The following is an 18,601-nucleotide window of genomic DNA, read 5'->3' on the forward strand; positions in this document are numbered from 1 at the left end:
AATGCTGGGTCAATGTTGTACTTGACACAGTTCTTTAACATAGCCTGTAAATCCTCACGTGTCATGCGTTTAGGAAACTTCCTTGTCATGTCAGGTAGAGTGAATACTTCAAACCTGTCGTCGATGTTCATTTGTCTCCATTTCTTGCCCATTTCAATCAGTTTGGAGGAAACGTTTCGGGACAATTTATGACTTTGACTGTCTCCCAGGCCAGCTAGATCAAAGTGCTTCTCCAAAACATCAAAGACAACTAAACCAAAATATGTTTGCACTCTATTGGCAAAATGATATACTTCTTTGATAACTCCATTAGACAGTAACTTCAAGTCACGTTTCTCTTCAAAATGTGATCTCTTATTGAGGTCTAAGCCTAGTTCATTGCAGCAGTGATTGGTTGGTTGGAATGGTTGTGGTTTCTTTCCTCCAAATCTAGATTTTGGAGGTTTATACTGGGTTTCACTGTTGGATGTCAAAGTTTTACTGGATGTCGGAGTGACTTTGTTGTGCAGACGAGAGGAGAAGCTTGCCCTGCCGGCTGGGATTTGCTGTAGGAGGATGGTACTTTGGCTTGGCGTATGAGAGCTTCCAGTTGATGTTTGGTCCTTAGCTGTGGTCTGTGTTGGAGACACTATGCAGATTTGTGTAGGTGGAACAATTCGACCCATCCCAGAGCCTTGTGTGGGTGGTTTTGAGAGAATCACGTGAGAGCCTGATGTGGGTGGATTTGACAGAATCACGTACTGCTTTCCTCCGATGGTGATAGGTGTACCAAATATGATTGTTGGTTGGGTCACATTTTGCTGTGTCAAACGTTCAGCGCCAGCTTGCCCTTCTGGTCTTTGATTGACACCCTGTATTTTTGATTGCAGCACATCTGCAATATCACTGAACTTTGTGGCAGTTGTGGTTTTGCTCTGTGATGCAGAATTGAGAATGGGCATATGAACAATGCCTGCACTGTTGGTCTCTTCAACCACACCAGTATGGATGCCACCCTCTCCTTCCAATGTTGCTGTGTTACCATGTTTGAGTGTAGCCTGCCCATCTTGAGTTCCTGTCTCCATAATCTCCTGCCGACTCCCCCCTGCCTCTGCCAACAGCTGTCCCGAATTATGTCCCTGTGTAGCTGCTTGGGGACCTATAACATGGGTCTGATCTTTAACAGGAGGGTCAGATGTCCCATTGTCTTCAGTTAGCTTCAAATCGACATCCATTTTAAAACGATTGGGAGAGGAGGAGGAGGGGGGTTGCACTAGACGTATTACAATGTAAAAACCATGGGCAATAAGAATTACCAAGTCCTCCCCTGGGTCACTTGGGGTAAAACTGCTAGTTCATGTCAGGATGCTCGTTTGCACATGCAAAAAACGCGCAGTAGTGAACTATTCCCGGGAGCAGACCCCAGATCAGAGAAGCTAATGCAAACCAGCAAGCTAGCTAGCTAGCCAAGTTAGCTTGCTAGCTAGCTAAAGTAAATATTGTGCAAAGCAGCAGCACCTCACCTCTCCTCGGCTGGCGTTGCCAAAAAGCGGCGCTTTTGACATGAGTTATTATTGTTCCATTTAACAAGAGGCGTCCACGTAGATTCCGAAAAATCAACTATAAATGTTGCCTAACCGCATTCTTTCGCGTCTTTCCCCCAACTCAGATCCGGAAGGGAAGCACTTCCGTGTACTTCTTCTTCTTCCTCTTCTTTTGGTTTCCGGCAGGCTAGAAATAAATTTATATCCGGTGGCGTCTTTGGCAGGAATTTCAGAATATCTGTAAAAAGACACAAACACATACACACACGCACATAAACACAAAGAATAAGAATAAGAATAAGAATATAATTACAGAAACAAATGACATTCAATTAGTGAGGCTGACTAAACTACAAATTGTGACACCTCAGTAGTTATGTGGGTAAAATGAGGGAACAAAAATATGTAACAATTGGTACGGAGAGAGACTACGAAACAAGTACTTCTTTACTTTCCTATACTACTTTACTTTACTATACTGCTAATGAATTGAATTCAGAATGGGGGATAGGTGGCATAGTAGCCTATAAATTGAGACTGCTCACTTTGATGGTCATCATATTTGGGGAGGGAAAGACCAGGTGGTTGTACTACATCACCAAATGTGAGAAATCTAATCAAGTAAAGTTTATCTAAAATTACAAGCCTCTCAATCATAAACATACAAGGCATAAATTGAATTATTCGCTTAATTGAAACAAACCATTTAAATCAACATCTTCTCAAAGTGTATGTGTGTGTAAGCGATGAATGCATGAAGTACAGTAGGTACAAGAATGTTAAATATCATTCTTCAGACACGTTTGGGCACACATTTTGACATTCTGCACAGCAGGTGCAGAACTCCATACAGGACGACCAATAGAGAGGCACTGGTACTTTCAACTCTCTCCACAGTTTGCATTTTTGCAATACAAATGAGTAATCTCTGACTTCTGTAGGTGCTGGGGGTTTCTTAAATAGGACATAGGCTCCCTCTATGACAATCTATCCCTTGTCAATAGGACTCCATAACAGGTTTTGGGACGTGAATGTGGCACCTTTTCACTTTCTGATGATCTACAAATGCAGCCTCTTTTGGTGGCAGATTTGCAGAGGCTGCATCTGTATTCCTCAGTTCATCCAAATTAGTGAACATTCATCCATTTTCATTTTTGTAGTCTTACCTATTCTAGAACTGCTTGTTGTGTCACAGCCAGTGAGTGCATGACACACTGGTACAGTAGATAGTTGGACATGTCTTTTCCAAGTTTCTCTGATATGGTGTTGTGAAGGACCATTCTATGGCCTGCATGCATGTACCCTCACTGATGATGTGTCCAGGTGAATCACAAGGTGATGTATTTCACAAGCTTCTGTCTGGAACAACCAGTGACTACCACAAATAGACTTGACAACCAAGTACAGAGTGGTGACAGCTGGAGAGACAGCGGACAGCCGGGAAAGACATCAGCAATGGGGCAATGAGGGTTAGCAGCCTGACTGCATCTTCTGAGAGGAGCCAGCAGGAGCGCAAAGTCTCAGCTGTGGAAAGACGAGCCCCATCGGATAAGATTCTTAATCTAAGCTGTCTATGACATTCTACCATGCCATCCAATTAACTAGGGGAAGGTGGAGTCACCAGCTTGCCCTCTGAAGAGAGGGACCCTGGAGCACATCCAGCTGCCGTTCCAAAGCCCTAGGCGAGTCAGAGTGAATCAGAGTTATCATTCTTATACGCTATTATGTCACCAATCCCCCATTTGGAATTACCAATTTGTCTGTTTCAGAGAAGGGGTATGGCTAAAGAATTTGTAGTGTATTTTTATACGGTATTACATCAATACATCTGTATTACTCTTATGTAGTAATCATTTTACTAAGAATAATGAATAAACTTCAATTCAGTAGGAACTTGGTTAACTTAATTAGTTTAACATCTAGATGACAACACATGTCCTGTCCTGAGTCAACATTCCTTTGCCACCTGAGGAACAATAGAGATGGCACCCCTGGAGAAGAAGTCAGGAAGTCTACAGGTGATCAAAGCAGGACCGGAAAAACCCCAAGACTGCCCCCATGTCCGGAGGGGGGGGCAGAGCTCAGTGACGCCTATTGACCAATTACAAGACTAGTTGTAAATGTACCTCCCTCGTATGCAAAATTGTTTGTTTATCGTGTGCTCATTGGCCTGAAGCCAAGGATATAAACCGGCGACCGAGTAAAGTACAGTAGTACCGCCGAGATTTGACCGAATGGCGTGCTCAATAAATTTGGTTTAAACTGCATTTTTCTCCAGAAGATTCTTTCCAAGTCAAGACAAAAAGATACGACAAATTCTCATTTGCAATACAACTGTACTAGATATCTCCATAAAACCAATAGTATCCTGGGCCATTCAGTAACAGCATAGTTGACAGGAATTTGTCTGATAAATGAGAGAAGAGTAAAGGAGGAAAGCTGAGAGAAGAGTAAAAGAGGAAAGTACAATTTCTACCAAAACTAAAGCTCTGTGTACATGACTATATTTAAGTATTTATATAGGTAAATTACATTCTGACTTGGTGATGTAGGATAGACAACTGTTCCATACCTCAGCAAAACTGATGAAGATAAGAGTGATCATTCTCAAGTTATGGGCTTTTTTGTCACCTTCCCCATTCGGACTGGCCTAATTTGGCTCACTTTGAGAGATTGGGGTAGGTCTTAAGAATAACCAAAAACCCATCCATGTTGCCCCAAAATGAAAGACCACAAGAATCAATTTCATCAATGGGAGACATATGGGATATGAAAAAACTCTATTGTGGTTTGCTATAACTCGGGTAGGGCTACCTCAAAATCTGAGGGCCCCTCCTGCTAGACTATTGGTTGGGGGCCGGTAGACGCACAGGGCAGTTTATAAAAGTACAGGTTCAACCATAGAAATACACTGGACAGGCTTATATTAATATGATATATTACTATGAATACATATTATAATCATATTAACAATGATTTGATTATTAAATATCTGAATGTATTATTATTATTACTATTACAAGTATTATTATTATTATTAATGGTAATAATAATAATACATTTGATTATAAATAATTAATCCTGATAGGAAATTATCTCTATGATGAAACTGGAAAACATCACATCTGAAATCGATTTCCTTTCTAGCTGGTAGTCTGTGGCCCAATCATAACCAATCAGGAAGGTGAGCTTGGAGTAGCTACATCAAGGCTACAGAGCAGAGAGTTGCTAACCTAACGTTAGCTAGCTAGCACTAGGTACATTGATGGCCGGAAGGTGGTAGCTAGGCTAACTAGATACGTCGACATTGACGTCTGCAAGTGAAAATCTGTTTCATTTCCTTTCTTCGAAACAGTTTCGACATGGATTGGAGAGGAGACAATATTGTAAGTTGCCTTTGGCTTGTGTTCTTTCACGAAAGCCAGCAAGATAGTGCTACGCTGATACCTGGTAGCTGTTTTATACACCGACTTCTTAGCTAGCTAATCAAACGACAATTACACAGCCTACACAGGTGAGAGCTAGCTAGATAGCTAATAGCGTACGCTAGTTATTTTGCCTAGCTAGCTGGCGAACTGACGTTGCACTGATGAGATGCAGTCAGCCGTTCATGTCAAAAGCAGCACGCACAGCTAACTGGGACAGGAACCTGAATAGCTTGCTGCAGCTGGGAACTTAGTGTCAAACTATCACGCATTCTATGCTAAACAGTAAACTATGCAAATCTTTCTTTCCCTAAGCTTAAGATGATGACTCGGTGAGTCTAGCAATTAATTTAACTAGCTAACGTGCGAATAGTGAGAGATAATGGAAGGATCATATTGATAGGTGAATGCTTCACTGTTAGCAAAACTTCCCTATGGTAGTTATTCTGGCTATCTCTGTCAGCTCAGTGAGCCCACAAACGGTGTATTTTGAAAGCCTTTTTTTCAAGGCAAGTCGTGTTATATTTAAGGAAGGCGAAGCAGAAGAACAATAATGCTTGTTTTCCATTTGTGTGCCACAGGGCCATTCGCACATGGGTGAAAGTTGCCATGGTCATGGCGGGCACTCCCACGGCCATGGGCTCATGCCAGCTTTCCAAGGACAGTTCGACCAGATGATGGACCCCACACAACAGCCCAAGAAACGGTCTCACATGGATGACAGCAACAGCTGGGATATTGTCAAGGCTACACAGTATGATTGATCACAAACCTATATCATATCCAATCATAATATCAAATATCCAGTCCTTCTTAGATGACACTGCCATCATAGCTTTAATGGTAAAGGACAGCGATGTATCTGACTCAGAGATAGAGAGGTTTGTAAAATGGTGTGATGACAACCACCTTTTTTTGAATGTTAAAAAGATGGAGGAGATGATGTGACCTCAGGGGAGTGGGTGACCACAGGGCTGTGGTCATCCGAGGCAAAACCATCGCACAGGTCACATCATACAAATACCTCAGTGTTTTTGTTGACAACTCACTAGCCTGAAACACCCATGTAGACCGCTTGTGTAGCAGACTACAACAGCAACTGCACTTTTTTGCGTCGATTTAGAGTCCATGGTGTTGACCAAAAGTTTGTTAGTGTTTTATCAGACAGTCGTAGAGAGCCTCATCAAGCTAGTCCGACTAATGCAAACTGCATGAAAGATAGGAGTAGAGGAGCCTCCATCCCTGCAGTATACTTACGAAGGGAGGAGGTTCAGGGTTCCTTGCTGCCTAAAAAGATAAAATAATTTATTTATCCCTGTGTCCGTAAAACGTTTAAATAGTAGCAAATGAAGTAGTGACAAGGCCAGGGGAGATGTGGATATGTATTGTCCTTACAGGGGTATCTTCACATTGTAGGCCTGTTTGTACTGAGTATTGTATTTGAACTGTCTTATGTTTGTATCAATCAATCCATCAAAGCTTTTTTTGTATAGCGCATTTCATACCCAACAACACAATGTGCTTTACAGAGAACAAGGGAGGTGGGTATATGACCCACCCCTACATATTCCAGAGGGAAGCAAAAAAACAGTAATCACCCGGGGGCCAGTGAGCCGTAAAAATTACACCTCTCAAAAAGGCGATCGAGCAAGCTCCTGGAGTATGTTTGTCTACCAGCTAAGAACATTTCTAAAGCAATAAATTACATTTTCAGAGTAAGAGAAGCTAAAAACAACATAGGAGAGACATGGCAAATCCTGTATAGATGTATTAGGATACTTTTACGTACTAAACACTTTGCATCTGTGTACTGTATGAGAGTGCATGCTTATTTCTTGTTCGGCTTGTTCGGATTGTTTCAGCATGAGTGAAAGCCCAAGCCAAAGTTTTCATTCGTGGAAGATTAAAGTTGATCTTGAATCTTGATAACTTAGCTAGCAACTTTATAACATAGTTAACTAACACTAATCTGTAGAGGGAGATTTCAAGACACCTTCTCAGCATGGGTGTAGCCCCCATATGCTTTGAGATACTCTTAATGTGTTCTACCTTTGTTTACTTTTCTTAAGTCAACAAAGAGCTTAGGTGGAGTAGGGGCAAAGATTAGACTTCAACTTCATTATAGAGGAAGTGTAGTATTACACTTCCTCCCAAAGCTAGCTAGCATATGAAGTGTATTACATTTTAACAGTAGACTTTTCTCTAATTCCTTTTGGTAGACGCAGGCACATGCTTTTTGAAGTTGGCTGTGAAATTGAAAGTTGTGAATCCCTTCTGCTGAGTTTAGGAATTTCAGGCAGGTCTAATTTTGAAATGGATCTGAAAAAATAATAATAAAAGAAGAAAAAAAAAAAAAAAAAGATAAGATACGAACACACACATTCCACTCTCCTCCAACCAGGTTTGGAATCCTGGAGCGCTGTAAGGAGCTGGTGGAGGCTGGGTATGATGTGAGGCAGCCAGACAAGGAGAACATCTCCCTCCTGCACTGGGCAGCCATCAACAATCGCTCAGAAGTGGTCAAGTATGTACCGCCATGGTCGCTGGAATACACCTAGGACGTCAACATCACACGCACATTTTGTGTCATGTTATGTCTTGACCCCCCCCCCCCACTTATGTTCATTCACAGGTATTACATGTCTAAAGGGGCTGTTATAGACCAGCTTGGAGGTGACCTGAACTCCACACCTCTACACTGGGCCATAAGGTAATGGCTAAAATCTATAGTGATGCTCTGGTTGGTGGAGGTATGCTGCGGTATGCAGCGCTTTACTCTTGAGTCTGCTTGTTGCGCTGTTGTTGACTTACTGTACTTCCAGCTGAGCTAATCGTTGCTTATACAGGTATGAGGGACCAGACATACGATGGTCAGACTGTGTTGGGTTATGTAACGTCTCCTTGACCAAACTGACTATTGTCGGTCGTCTTGCGTGCAGGCAGGGCCATCTCCCCATGGTGATCCAGCTACTGAGGTACGGAGCAGACCCGTCCTTAGCAGACGGGGAGGGCTACCGTAGTCTGCACCTAGCCATACTCTTCCAGCACATGCCCATAGCAGCCTACCTCATGGCCAAGGGGCAGGTTAGTCTCACATTCACACCACCTCCAGATCGCGCATGTTATCTTTTTACACAGTGTTATCTATTTGCCTCTTTCCAACTCACTTTTATACTGTAACTCTGTGGCCCCCTCCTCTTGTGTGTTTGATGTCAACTTTGTTGTTGCAGGAGGTTGACGGCCCGGACTCAAACGGCCAGACCCCACTGATGTTGGCAGCACAGAAAATCATTGGGTAAAGCTTAACTCGTTCACGCTAAACAAAGATAATGCACACAGCCCAGCCCAAATGATTCAGTGAGTTTAGTATGTTAGCATGTTTGGTTTGCGGAGAGTGAGCACAGGATGTTGCCTCAGAGTGCGGCTAGGAGGGCGAGGACAGACAAAACTTGGTGTTGCGTCACGTGGTTTTGGTCAGAGAGGAAGCTAAGGAGCCGTGCCGTTGCAGACCCGAGCCCACTAACTTCCTGATCAAGTGCAACGCCTCGGCGAGCGCCGTGGACAAGGTGAACAGGAACACGCCGCTGCACTGTGCCGTGTTGGCGGGAAACGTTGACGCCGCCCACATCCTGCTGGAGGCGGGAGCCAGCGTAGACTCCGAGAACGCCAACGTGAGTCTGGTCAAAGACGCACACAAACTCGCCGAACAGAAAGTAGTGTCCTAGATTTTTATTGAAAAGAAAAAAGAGCTTGCACATCCACTATGCAGACCAGGAGGAGGACAAACTGGAGTAGTGAATGAGAAAAAGAGTAGAGTCCGCACTCTGGAGCATATAAATGATGGACTGTTCCCAGTAGTTTATTTTAACGCTTCGATCGTTTTGATCATTTTGATGACGATCGCAATGATCGAAACTATTGGGAACAGTCCGTCATTTATATGCTCCAGTGTGCGGTTCCTAGATTTTTCTCTCATTAAAGGGGATTGTCGGTAGGGACCCTGCCTGACTCTCCTGGGCTGTGTTCTACGTGCCCCCCCCAGGGTCACACTCCGCTGGACCTGGCCCACCAGGTCAACAGCCCCCTGCTGGTCCACAAGCTCAACCACATCAAGCAGGAAAGGATCCGCACCAGTTCCCGCTGTCTGCGCCTAGTCAACAGATACAGGGTATGTGGAGCATGCATATGCTGTACAGTCACACACACACACACACACACACACACACACACACACACACACACATATGTATGTGTCCTCAAGCAGATTGTTCACACGATATCACATCACACTCACTACATTCTCTCTTTTAGTTCTCCCTTAATTCTCCTGGGTTTCTTTCTTTCTTTCTTTCTTTCTTTCTTTCTTTCTTTTCTTTCTCGCTCTCTGTCTGCAGGTATGTCTGCAGTTTTTGTTCTGTGTTGCGGTGTTTGGCAGCTTGGGGGCGATAGTGGACCTGGACTCAGAGTCCTGGCTACTGAAAGGGATCCTCCTGGCTTGTGTGATGGCTGTGATGAACCTGGTCTCAAGGTGAGCATGCATGGCTGACACCAGGAATCAATGCTGTACATCGGACATGGTGATATGAGGTCCCTATCATGATGGAATTGGATGAAGTGTCATAGCACGTAGAGCAAAAAAAAACAACAAGAAACTAGAACAAACTATTTTGATGGCATTGGAGGTATGCCCTCTGCTGCCAGATAGACATATTTTAAGCTTGACATAAAGTGCCTAATAGTGTGCATGTGTGTGTGTGTGCATACAGGCGGTTGATGAGTCCAGCGCTGATGGCCCTGTTTCCTGCCACAGCTCTCATGGCATCGGTCTTCTGGATGCTGGTCACCTGGTGCCTCTGGTTCCTGCCTGATATCCTTCTAGACAAGTTTGTTTTTATGGCCGTGTCATACGTCATATGCACCAAAAACCACACAGTGAGCATAAATGCCTGGGCGGAGCTGAGAGACATAGCATACACACTTTGTATCTCAAACAAGTCTTAAAAGTGTCCAACAGTGCGACACACACACATACACAGCCCACATCCACAGTGTCTTGCGTAGTAACAGTTCATGTGCGCGTTACTGTACCCCCTTAACCGCCGGTCCACATGTTTCCAGCTCCACGGCTCAGGTTGTGTTCACGCTGAACGCCACTGCGCTGCTATACTACTACATCCGCACCTGCAGCACCGACCCCGGAGCCGTCAGGGCCACCGAGGAGGAGAAGAAGATGGTACGATGGGATCGCTACATTCGCGGCTCGGTCCACTGTTTGACTTGATAGCAGAGACATATTATGATAAGGTAGATTAGGTTGTATGTTAAATCTGCCAACGCAGATGAAACAAATGTGTCGGGATGGGCGGATGGGCCTGTAATGCTTTTGGGGCTTCTTCCTGATTGTGCCGGAAAATGAGCCAAAGCTCCGGGGCATTGAGAGCACAGTTTCATTTCATCTCAAACCTTTATTTATACTCGTAAAGCACTGAGGTTTCCCTCATTTACAGTGTTGACGAGTTCACACAAATACACAATAATAATAATTATTATTATTAAAAACAGTTGACATCTGGTGGTTTGCAGAAATCATAGCATGCTGTCAAAGGTGCATTGGTTGTGCTAAAACTTTCACAGCATTTTCCGTTACGTCGGTGACGTTTGACGCAGCACCAAGCTTCAGACGTTATCAGTCGCGTGGCGCACAAGCTCCAGCGCCTCGCTTCAGCACAGTGCGCCTCACATGGCCGACACCGGCTCCGACGCCCCCGCCCCCAATGTCCCATCACCACTAATCTGATCATCATCATGTACTACTGAGCTAGTCACAATATGGCTCGTCTTATTTTGGTACATTTCTGTGTTTACAGAATGTGGTGGTTCTGGCGGAGGCGGGCTGTCTGGATCCCCGGATATTCTGCACTTCCTGTATGGTAAGCAACAGGGGACAAACTGGATTCGCAATATCACAGTGATATTGTTCCGTTCAAAGCACAGAATAATAGATATTGTTTAGGCTGATTCCAACGCTTGGCTATATTCCACGTATTGAAGACTGCGATGACTGGTTTGTTGTGTCTCGTATGCAGATTAAGAAGCCCATGAGAGCCAATCACTGCTTCTCCTGTGACGCCTGTGTGGCGAAACAGGACCACCACTCTATTTGGATCAACGGCTGCATAGGTAGAGTGACTGAACTCTCCCACCTTAGCTTATGTCATGACCGTCTGTAAAGCACAACATTTCTTTGTTTCATTTCTGATACGTATATCTGTCTAAAAAGAATTCCCCTCTAATCAGTCCACTTCTCTCTTGACCATCTCTCTGTAGGTGCCAGGAATCACCACCACTTTGTTTTGTTCCTCCTCTCCTTGTCCCTGCTGGGAGTCTGGATGTTCTACGGCTGCCTCAAGTGTGAGTGACCGTCTGAGAGGACGGTCAGAGATGTCCGCGCTGTGCTCCCGCTGTCATGGACGTGCATTTGAATCCATGAGCTTCGTGTCTGACCTGTGTCCCCCCCCCCCACCCCCCTGTGCCCTCAGACGGGTTGAAGCACTGCCCCCTGCACTACCAGGAGGAGGGGATGTGGGGGGCTCTGTCGGTGCTGGTGAACTGCTCTCCCTGGGTGCTGGCCATCTTCTGCCTGGCCTTCTTCCACACCTCCTGGGCCTCCGTGCTGCTGGTGATGCAACTTTACCAGGTGGGCAAGAGGCGGATTGGGGGTGTGTGTAGGTGGGGGATTGTGGAGGTGTGTGGGTGGGGGATTGTGGAGGTGTGTGTGTGTTTGTGGGTGGGGGTGTGTGAGTGGGAGATTGTGGGGGTGTGGGGGTGTGTGGGTGGGGGTGTGTGGTGGGGTGAGGGATCGTGGAGGTGTGTGGGTGGGGGTGTTGGGAGTTGTGTGGATGGGGAATTGTGCGCATGGCAGCTTTAATCAGCATATTGCTTCTTTCTTATTTGTAAGAAAAAGTTTTGTGCACTGACTAACGACTGTTGTATTTCTGTAACCACTGTTGTATGCTTCCTTTGAGCTGTCACTGCTTTTACTGTCTGTTTGTTTTGATTTTCTCTTAATCAAACAGGGTGTGACTGAGTTATTCATGATGGGTGTGTATCATGCTGTGATGTGTTGTGCTGTGACGACGACGTCTCTAATGATGGCAGTGTGGCAGGAGTGTGGAATATATTCAACACATACATGTTTACGTAAAAGTTTGTGACATGCGACATCCTGAGTGATAATATGGAAGCCCAGAGATGTGAACTTATCCTCTACTTCTGTGTGTGCGAGAACAGATTGCTTTCTTGGGACTGACCACAGCAGAGCGGGCCAACCTCCTGCTTCACCAGAGGAAGCTCCCGCAATCCATCTCTCTCAGACAGAACCCTTACAAGTGAGTGGTGCTTGTCAGATAAACCAATTCAGCTGCCCGGGGGGGGATAGTTCCAATGCTACATGCTCATAGCATCAAGTCCTGCAGGAATTAAACATTGGGCCTCATTAACCAATATCTTCTTAAGTTCTGTTCTTAAATTTCTTCCTAAGAACGTTTCTAAGGAAAGCTCCCTGATTCACGACGTGTTCGTAAACCGCTGGAAGAGTTCGCACCTGCCTGCGAATCTCATGGTTTCTCAAGTTCAAAGCTCGTGGCTGCTCACATGAATTAGCATAGGTAAACTCCCCGCCAGCCCCATATATAGATATGCAACTCCAGGGTCGTGCGCAGATGTCACTTCTCTGAATGAATACCAGTCATTCGCGCATTCGACTCGCCAGCTTTTCGATAGCATAATGGTTTAGGTGGGGTTGTGTCAGGTGCATAAGCAAGTCAGAGGACTTCATTTCGAATCCAGCGTAGGCAATCAAAATCTGATTTTAATTCAGCCAAGTAGGCCTCCTACTACGAGGAATTTGCCTTGGTGCATAAACATAGCGAGGCAGAACAGTGCAAAATGTCAACGTGATGGAATACAATATACAAGCTTAGTCTACAAAAATGTAGGCTATATAGCCTACACAGCTGTCAATGCTAGTAGTTGACAAAAGAGGTACCCTACTTATCTGATCTTATCTACATATTGTATAGAAATGGTCCTTATTGTGTCATTTGTAAATTGAGTATTAGAGTTTCATCTGTAATGACCATAACCTTGGAGCCGGCAGCAACATTTCACTGTGACTGGACATTAGGCTGCATGTGACAAATAAAGGAATTGTGAATGTTTAATCTTGAGGAGAGATATGCAGGCTACTGGAGGGGGGCCGGCGTGCCTACCGTTGTCTGAGTTCGACCAGCGCATTGGTGCCATAATAGGGACAACAGCACTGTTGGGTGTGTGCGCCGCTGGCGATATGGATACAGACACCAGGGACGCGGACTACCACCCTCTCTGCAGCAGACTCCGTCTAGCGCACTAACACACATATAACTGTAGAATTGAGGTGACCGCAATCACCAAATGATGAAATGGTCATGGATTTGTTGGTAGGCTATTATATGTAGGCCTATACAGCGAAATCTCACGGTGCTTTTGCAGAACGGTCAAAGAATTAAAACAAAACACAACACTCATTAATTTACACCAAAATCACAAATTATTAACACACAATCTAAATATTTTATCTACATCTTCAAGATCAACACCAATAACAAGCAATTTGGAACAAAATTATTTAACCTATGACATATCAGATATTCTGACGCACACGTTTACAATGGAAATTATGGTTATGATTAGGACACGTTATTGGGAATTATGCAAATAAAATTGCATTTCAATCATATATCATCCAACTGTAGAATTGAGGTAACCGCAATCACCAATTTTGCATCGTCTACATTTCCGCGCTCAAATGGCCTACTTGCGACTGCTATTCAATGTTCGTATATTCTGTTCTTAGCTGAGAACAAATCCCAGATGAGAAACCATTGGTGAATGCCAGAATTTTCTTAGAAACGGCGTAAGTACAGTTTAAGAAGAAATGCTTCTTAAGAACTTCTTTACTTCGTTGCTGAATGAGGCCTACTGTTCTCTCTTACTCCTTCCTTCCTTCCTTCCTTCCTTCATTCCCTCCTTCCTTCCTTCATTCCCTCCTTCCCTCCCTCCTCCCTCCCTTCCTGCCCCTTTACAGTTTGGGTGTGGTGCGGAACCTGGTGTCCTTCTTCCAGCTCCGATGCTGTGGACTGTTTAAGCCGGCCCAAGTGGACTGGACCCAGCAGTACGCAAGCGGCCGAGATCAACACATGTTCGGCCACCCAGACATGGTGTGACCCCAGAGGGTCAAGGGTCATTGTCATAGTTCACACAGCCACTATTGTTCGGGACCAACGGGATGGCGCCTATTTATATTTGAGCTTTTAATTTGTTTTGACTACCTGTGAAGGACCACCACTATAAAGGGAAAGAGAATGACATGATGTGAATTGTTGTATTCATTTGCATTTTTGTACAGACTGATGCTGCCTTATTACTGGACTATAAGGAACAGAAAGGAAATCTGAAGTGTATTATTTGGGTGAAGTTGGAATGACCTTAAAATGGCCTAAACTTGTATATGACGTTTATAATTGTTTTTATGACTATATATAAATATTGGTCTATTTTTATCGCCATGGTTTCTTATGAAGAACAATCTTTTAAAATGTGTATGTTTTACAGCTTTTTTAAAAGATGCATGTTTCATATTCAATGAGTGATCGCTCCTGTACTCTGTTAGAGCAAGGTTCTGTTTTATTTAGACTCAAACTGCGTCAAAGCTTTTAGTATTCTGGGTTTCTATTCAGTTCAGTGTTTCCCCTACAATTTATTTCAGGTGTGGAGGACCCAGGAAGGTCACTTCATTTCCTGTATTCTGATGGGTTTCTGCTCCAATCTGTATTGGGATTAGCTTGTCTGCTACTAACTTGAATACCAATGCCGTTTAGAACTATGTCCACAACACATCCACAGTCGAGTTACTAACACCAGAAAACAAAACTCAAAACTGTGATTTCATATGTAGCTACAGCATGAAAATGTCTGCTGGCCATGGTGCTAATTTTCGCTATGTGGGACTCCATTGACTTATGCTGAAGATGTTAGCGATCTAAAAGTCTGATATTTTGGGCCTAAAAAAACTTTTTTGGGGGGCCTGAAGGGGGTAATCATTGGCCTGGTGTCCCACCAAGCCTGTACAATTATAGGGGAATCACTGGTCCTATCTAGCACCCTTAACGATGCTGGCCAGTTTGATACGTTCAACTGAAATGCCGCTTTGGAATGTAGCTGTGATATTTACATCACAGGTTTTGATGTTGCTTTTAAAGGCTTGATACATAATCACTGACTGCCTTGTGCCGTTGTAACTCCATTGCACTGGATATTCAAATGAATATTGTTGGTTTTATGTCGTCCCCGTCTTTTGTTTTGTACCCATGAGGGATTGTGAATGAGGATGGCTTACTGTATCTCATTCTGTTTCTCATTGTACCAGTCAATCCTCCGGAAACTTAAACATGCAATACATAAAGTTTACAGTCAAGCCAAAGACACCATACTAAGGCCATCTGTACACATTATCTCAGAGACACCTTTATTACAGGTACAAACATCTCACCATTCCTATTGATGTAGAATAAATCTGTCCCCTACAGCTTCAGTGATTTTTAATGAGAAACCTCTTCCGCATGGATACCCAGACATAATTGTTTGGGATTCTAGATTAACACAAATCGGTTTGTTAATTAGCGTTGCCTCATTTATTCAAATATACACATGCTTATTCATTAAGACAGAATCCTCTTAATAATGCAAAATAGACGGAGGCATGTTGGTTGTCTGCAGCAATTGAAGGCAAAACACAAATGTGACTTCATTATGATTTTTCACCCTCATGTTTTTTTTTATAGTTTTTTGTTCATGTTAGGAGAATTCTCAGAGAATGTACAGACAATCGGTTTAGAGGCCTTGTTGGAATTGTCAGTTGGTTAAGTGGATTGTTCCTCTTTGATCCTCTCCAATCTGTAGTTACAGAACTCGCGTGTAGCCTACTTCATCAAGTGCTCAAATGCTATTGGTTGTTTGAAGATGCACAGACGTATACCTTTTACACTACAGGCTCATTCCTTCCCTTTAGGGCCAAAGTTTTTGGAGTAGCACACTGATGATAAAAAACAGACGTAATACAGAGTCAGTGAGGAAGCGAGAGAAAGAACACAACAGACAATATCACTTACAACAAAATCCAATCAGATGTCTCTCAAAACAGCCCACTCTCTCAGACATAAGTCCTGCCAGCCCTCTTATCCCAGTGATTCAATCAGATGGACGATGAAAAACAACCATGTACTATACTAGTGTTAGTGCTCCCCAGTTTCTGATAACAGTATGTGTTTGTATGTATGTAGAATGTGCAGTTCAGTACATGTTACTGTCTTCTTACCTTTACAGTAGATCTCTCCGTCCTTGTCCGTCACTGTGGTGGACTCAAGACTCTTCCCACACAGGGCACAGCGGAAGCAGGTCTTATGCCAAGGCTGCAACACACACACACACACACACATACTTAAAGGTATCACACTGTGGTAGCATATTGCAGGGTTGTTAAAAGAATATAGCTTTTAATGCTAGCTGATCTTTGAGCTGCTAAGATGGGCAACATCGGGGTCAGAGGTCACATCAATACCTGCCCGCCCCCCATGATCTTCTCTGCTGCATAGACGGCTTTCGAACACCGGGGGCAGCGGTCTGAGCTGCCAAACTTCGGTGCAAACTTGCTGGGATTTGAGTTTGGTGATGAGGGCCGGGGCTTTGGGCTACAGATAGAGGATGATATGTATGGATATGAATAGAAGTAACAAAGTGTGTGTGTGTGTGTGCGTGCGTGCGTCTGTGTGTGTGTATTTGGGTGTGTGATACCTACTCCTGAGATCGCACTTCGAGGTGATCTCGACCCGGGTCGGAGCTGAGAGCCCCAGCACCCTGGCCATATCCGTATCCTTTTGGCCCATATTTCTTGCCGTAGCAGGATTTGCAGTAGATCTCCGACTCGTGCGCCGCAACCGTTGTGCTGTCCAGTCCTTTCCTGCAGGTCACTACAGAGGATCGACATCACGATGAGCACCGCTGTTAGACACGCATGTCTATGACACCCAAGTCTGGACCTGACAATATGCTGTGTTATGTCAATCAGCAGGGGGCTGTCATCTCTCAGCTGCCCCTGCTTAGGGTCTATTTCTGGGAGAGAGGGGCTGGAGGCTGTGGGCTGGAGCCTGAGGGATATGGGTTGAGATGGACAGGGGTTTAGTCATATTCCCCCGCGTTCCTGCCCTGCAGATGGAACAGCAGACCCTTCTCAAATTGCTGCTAATTACAAAGGCCTTTCAGAGCTCCCGGTGCCACTATCCACTATTAACCAGCCCTAAGGCCCAGACCCTGCCAGTCACAGTTAATGTAGTGAGATTGAAATATGGTATTTGTTCAGAGGCGGGCATTAGGGGAGAGCACTGCCATTTTAGGGTGTCCATTTTGTGTGCTCTTATATAGCTCCATACTCAATCCCTGGCACAGGCCCTATTCCTGCTGCAGCCCTGATCCCTCAACACGCTCTACTGACCAACGTGAACGGATCTGCATAAGCTAATAGGCTCTCCGAGCAGCAAAGGCTGCAGAATACAGGGCTCTGCTCTGGAACAGTGGCCTGTAGCGCCTTGCACCACCCTGGCCACGTGCAGATAAAGAAGTGGACCGAGGATTTGTAGATTAACCAGGCAGAATTAATTTAGGTTAAAAAAAGGAACAAAACAAAAGGATTAACTGGTTTTGATTTGTGAGTGGGGTGGATGGTTTGAATGCAGGTGACACAGGCCTATTGCTGAGTGTGATAGTAAAATGCTTAATCCCAGATGGCCTGTGCAGAACCCAGCAGTGAGATTAAAAACACTACTCACTGCAGATGAAGCAGGTCTTGTGAAAGCTCCTCCCATTGCATTGGATCTCCTCTGCATGGTACACGGTCTTCTCACAAGCGCCACACTTGACACCGCCACCCCAGTTGGGCATCCTCAGATCTGGGAGGAAGTCAACACAAAGGCAGATGGAAAGGCAGGATAGGTTGAGTCTAATGTTGGAGTCCTTTTGAGGGTGTAGCTGCACTAAAGTGTCACAACTGCTCAACAGCTATTTAGGTAGCACCAAATTCAAACTGTATTGGCGTCAGACACTTGAGCTGAACATAGCTCAAAGCCACAAGGTGAAAGCAAGATCGAGGCTATGGCTTACCTTTCAGAGTTCACCTGGACCTGGTGACAAGGGCGTAAGTGAGGTGTCCTTTTTGTAGAGATACTGTAAACTATTTCAGACAGTGGCACTCCTCTGTTCCTACCCATTAGTAGTGGTCTATAACCTCATAGGGCTGGCATGTGATGATAAGAGTCCAGGAATAGAGACTATTAAGTTCATAGGATGTGTGACATGCAGTTGACCTGAATTGAATTCACCCTGGACCTCTAGATCTTCTACTTTCACTGTGAAGAAATCCCGTAGTATGTCCCGCATAACTATTGTTCAGAATTAAGAATCACAACAGTAGCCTGTAGCCTAATGAAATAAAGTGGTTTGTCTGGGGGAGGAAACATGTCATTCTGATCTCGTAGGTTCCTCTGGCAAGAATATTACAGT

The 18,601-nt window shown here is 44.5% G+C and overlaps 2 protein-coding genes across 3 annotated transcripts; one reads left to right on the top strand and one right to left on the bottom strand.

Annotated features, from left to right (window-relative positions):
- The first annotated feature begins 4,787 nt into the window (after window positions 1–4,787).
- zdhhc13 (zDHHC palmitoyltransferase 13) lies at window positions 4,788–15,345 on the top strand. 2 transcript variants are annotated; one of them, XM_084437224.1, is made up of 17 exons: window positions 4,788–4,909; window positions 5,530–5,702; window positions 7,350–7,472; window positions 7,581–7,658; window positions 7,888–8,032; window positions 8,179–8,243; window positions 8,457–8,619; window positions 8,991–9,116; window positions 9,343–9,476; window positions 9,715–9,831; window positions 10,067–10,181; window positions 10,816–10,878; window positions 11,035–11,128; window positions 11,276–11,359; window positions 11,488–11,645; window positions 12,239–12,336; window positions 14,076–15,345. In XM_084437224.1, exons 1-17 carry the CDS (start codon window positions 4,886–4,888, stop codon window positions 14,212–14,214), a joined length of 1,899 nt encoding a protein of 632 aa, XP_084293350.1. In that variant the 5' UTR covers window positions 4,788–4,885; the 3' UTR covers window positions 14,215–15,345. The 2 variants fall into 2 exon arrangements, with proteins under 2 accessions (XP_084293350.1, XP_084293351.1); XM_084437225.1 differs by having other exon boundaries at window positions 9,715–9,815; window positions 10,057–10,181.
- A 696-nt stretch (window positions 15,346–16,041) lies between these two features.
- csrp3 (cysteine and glycine-rich protein 3 (cardiac LIM protein)) lies at window positions 16,042–17,983 on the bottom strand (the record flags this gene model as incomplete). The annotated part of the gene is made up of 5 exons (XM_084437373.1): window positions 16,042–16,082; window positions 16,365–16,458; window positions 16,608–16,737; window positions 16,845–17,016; window positions 17,872–17,983. The coding sequence occupies 5 exons, from the start codon at window positions 17,981–17,983 to the stop codon at window positions 16,042–16,044; spliced, it is 549 nt and encodes a 182-aa protein (XP_084293499.1).
- Between the last annotated feature and the right edge of the window lie 618 nt (window positions 17,984–18,601).

This window comes from Borostomias antarcticus (genome assembly GCF_949987555.1).
Source record: "Borostomias antarcticus genome assembly, chromosome: 4".
Taxonomy (NCBI): Eukaryota; Metazoa; Chordata; class Actinopteri; order Stomiiformes; family Stomiidae; genus Borostomias; species Borostomias antarcticus.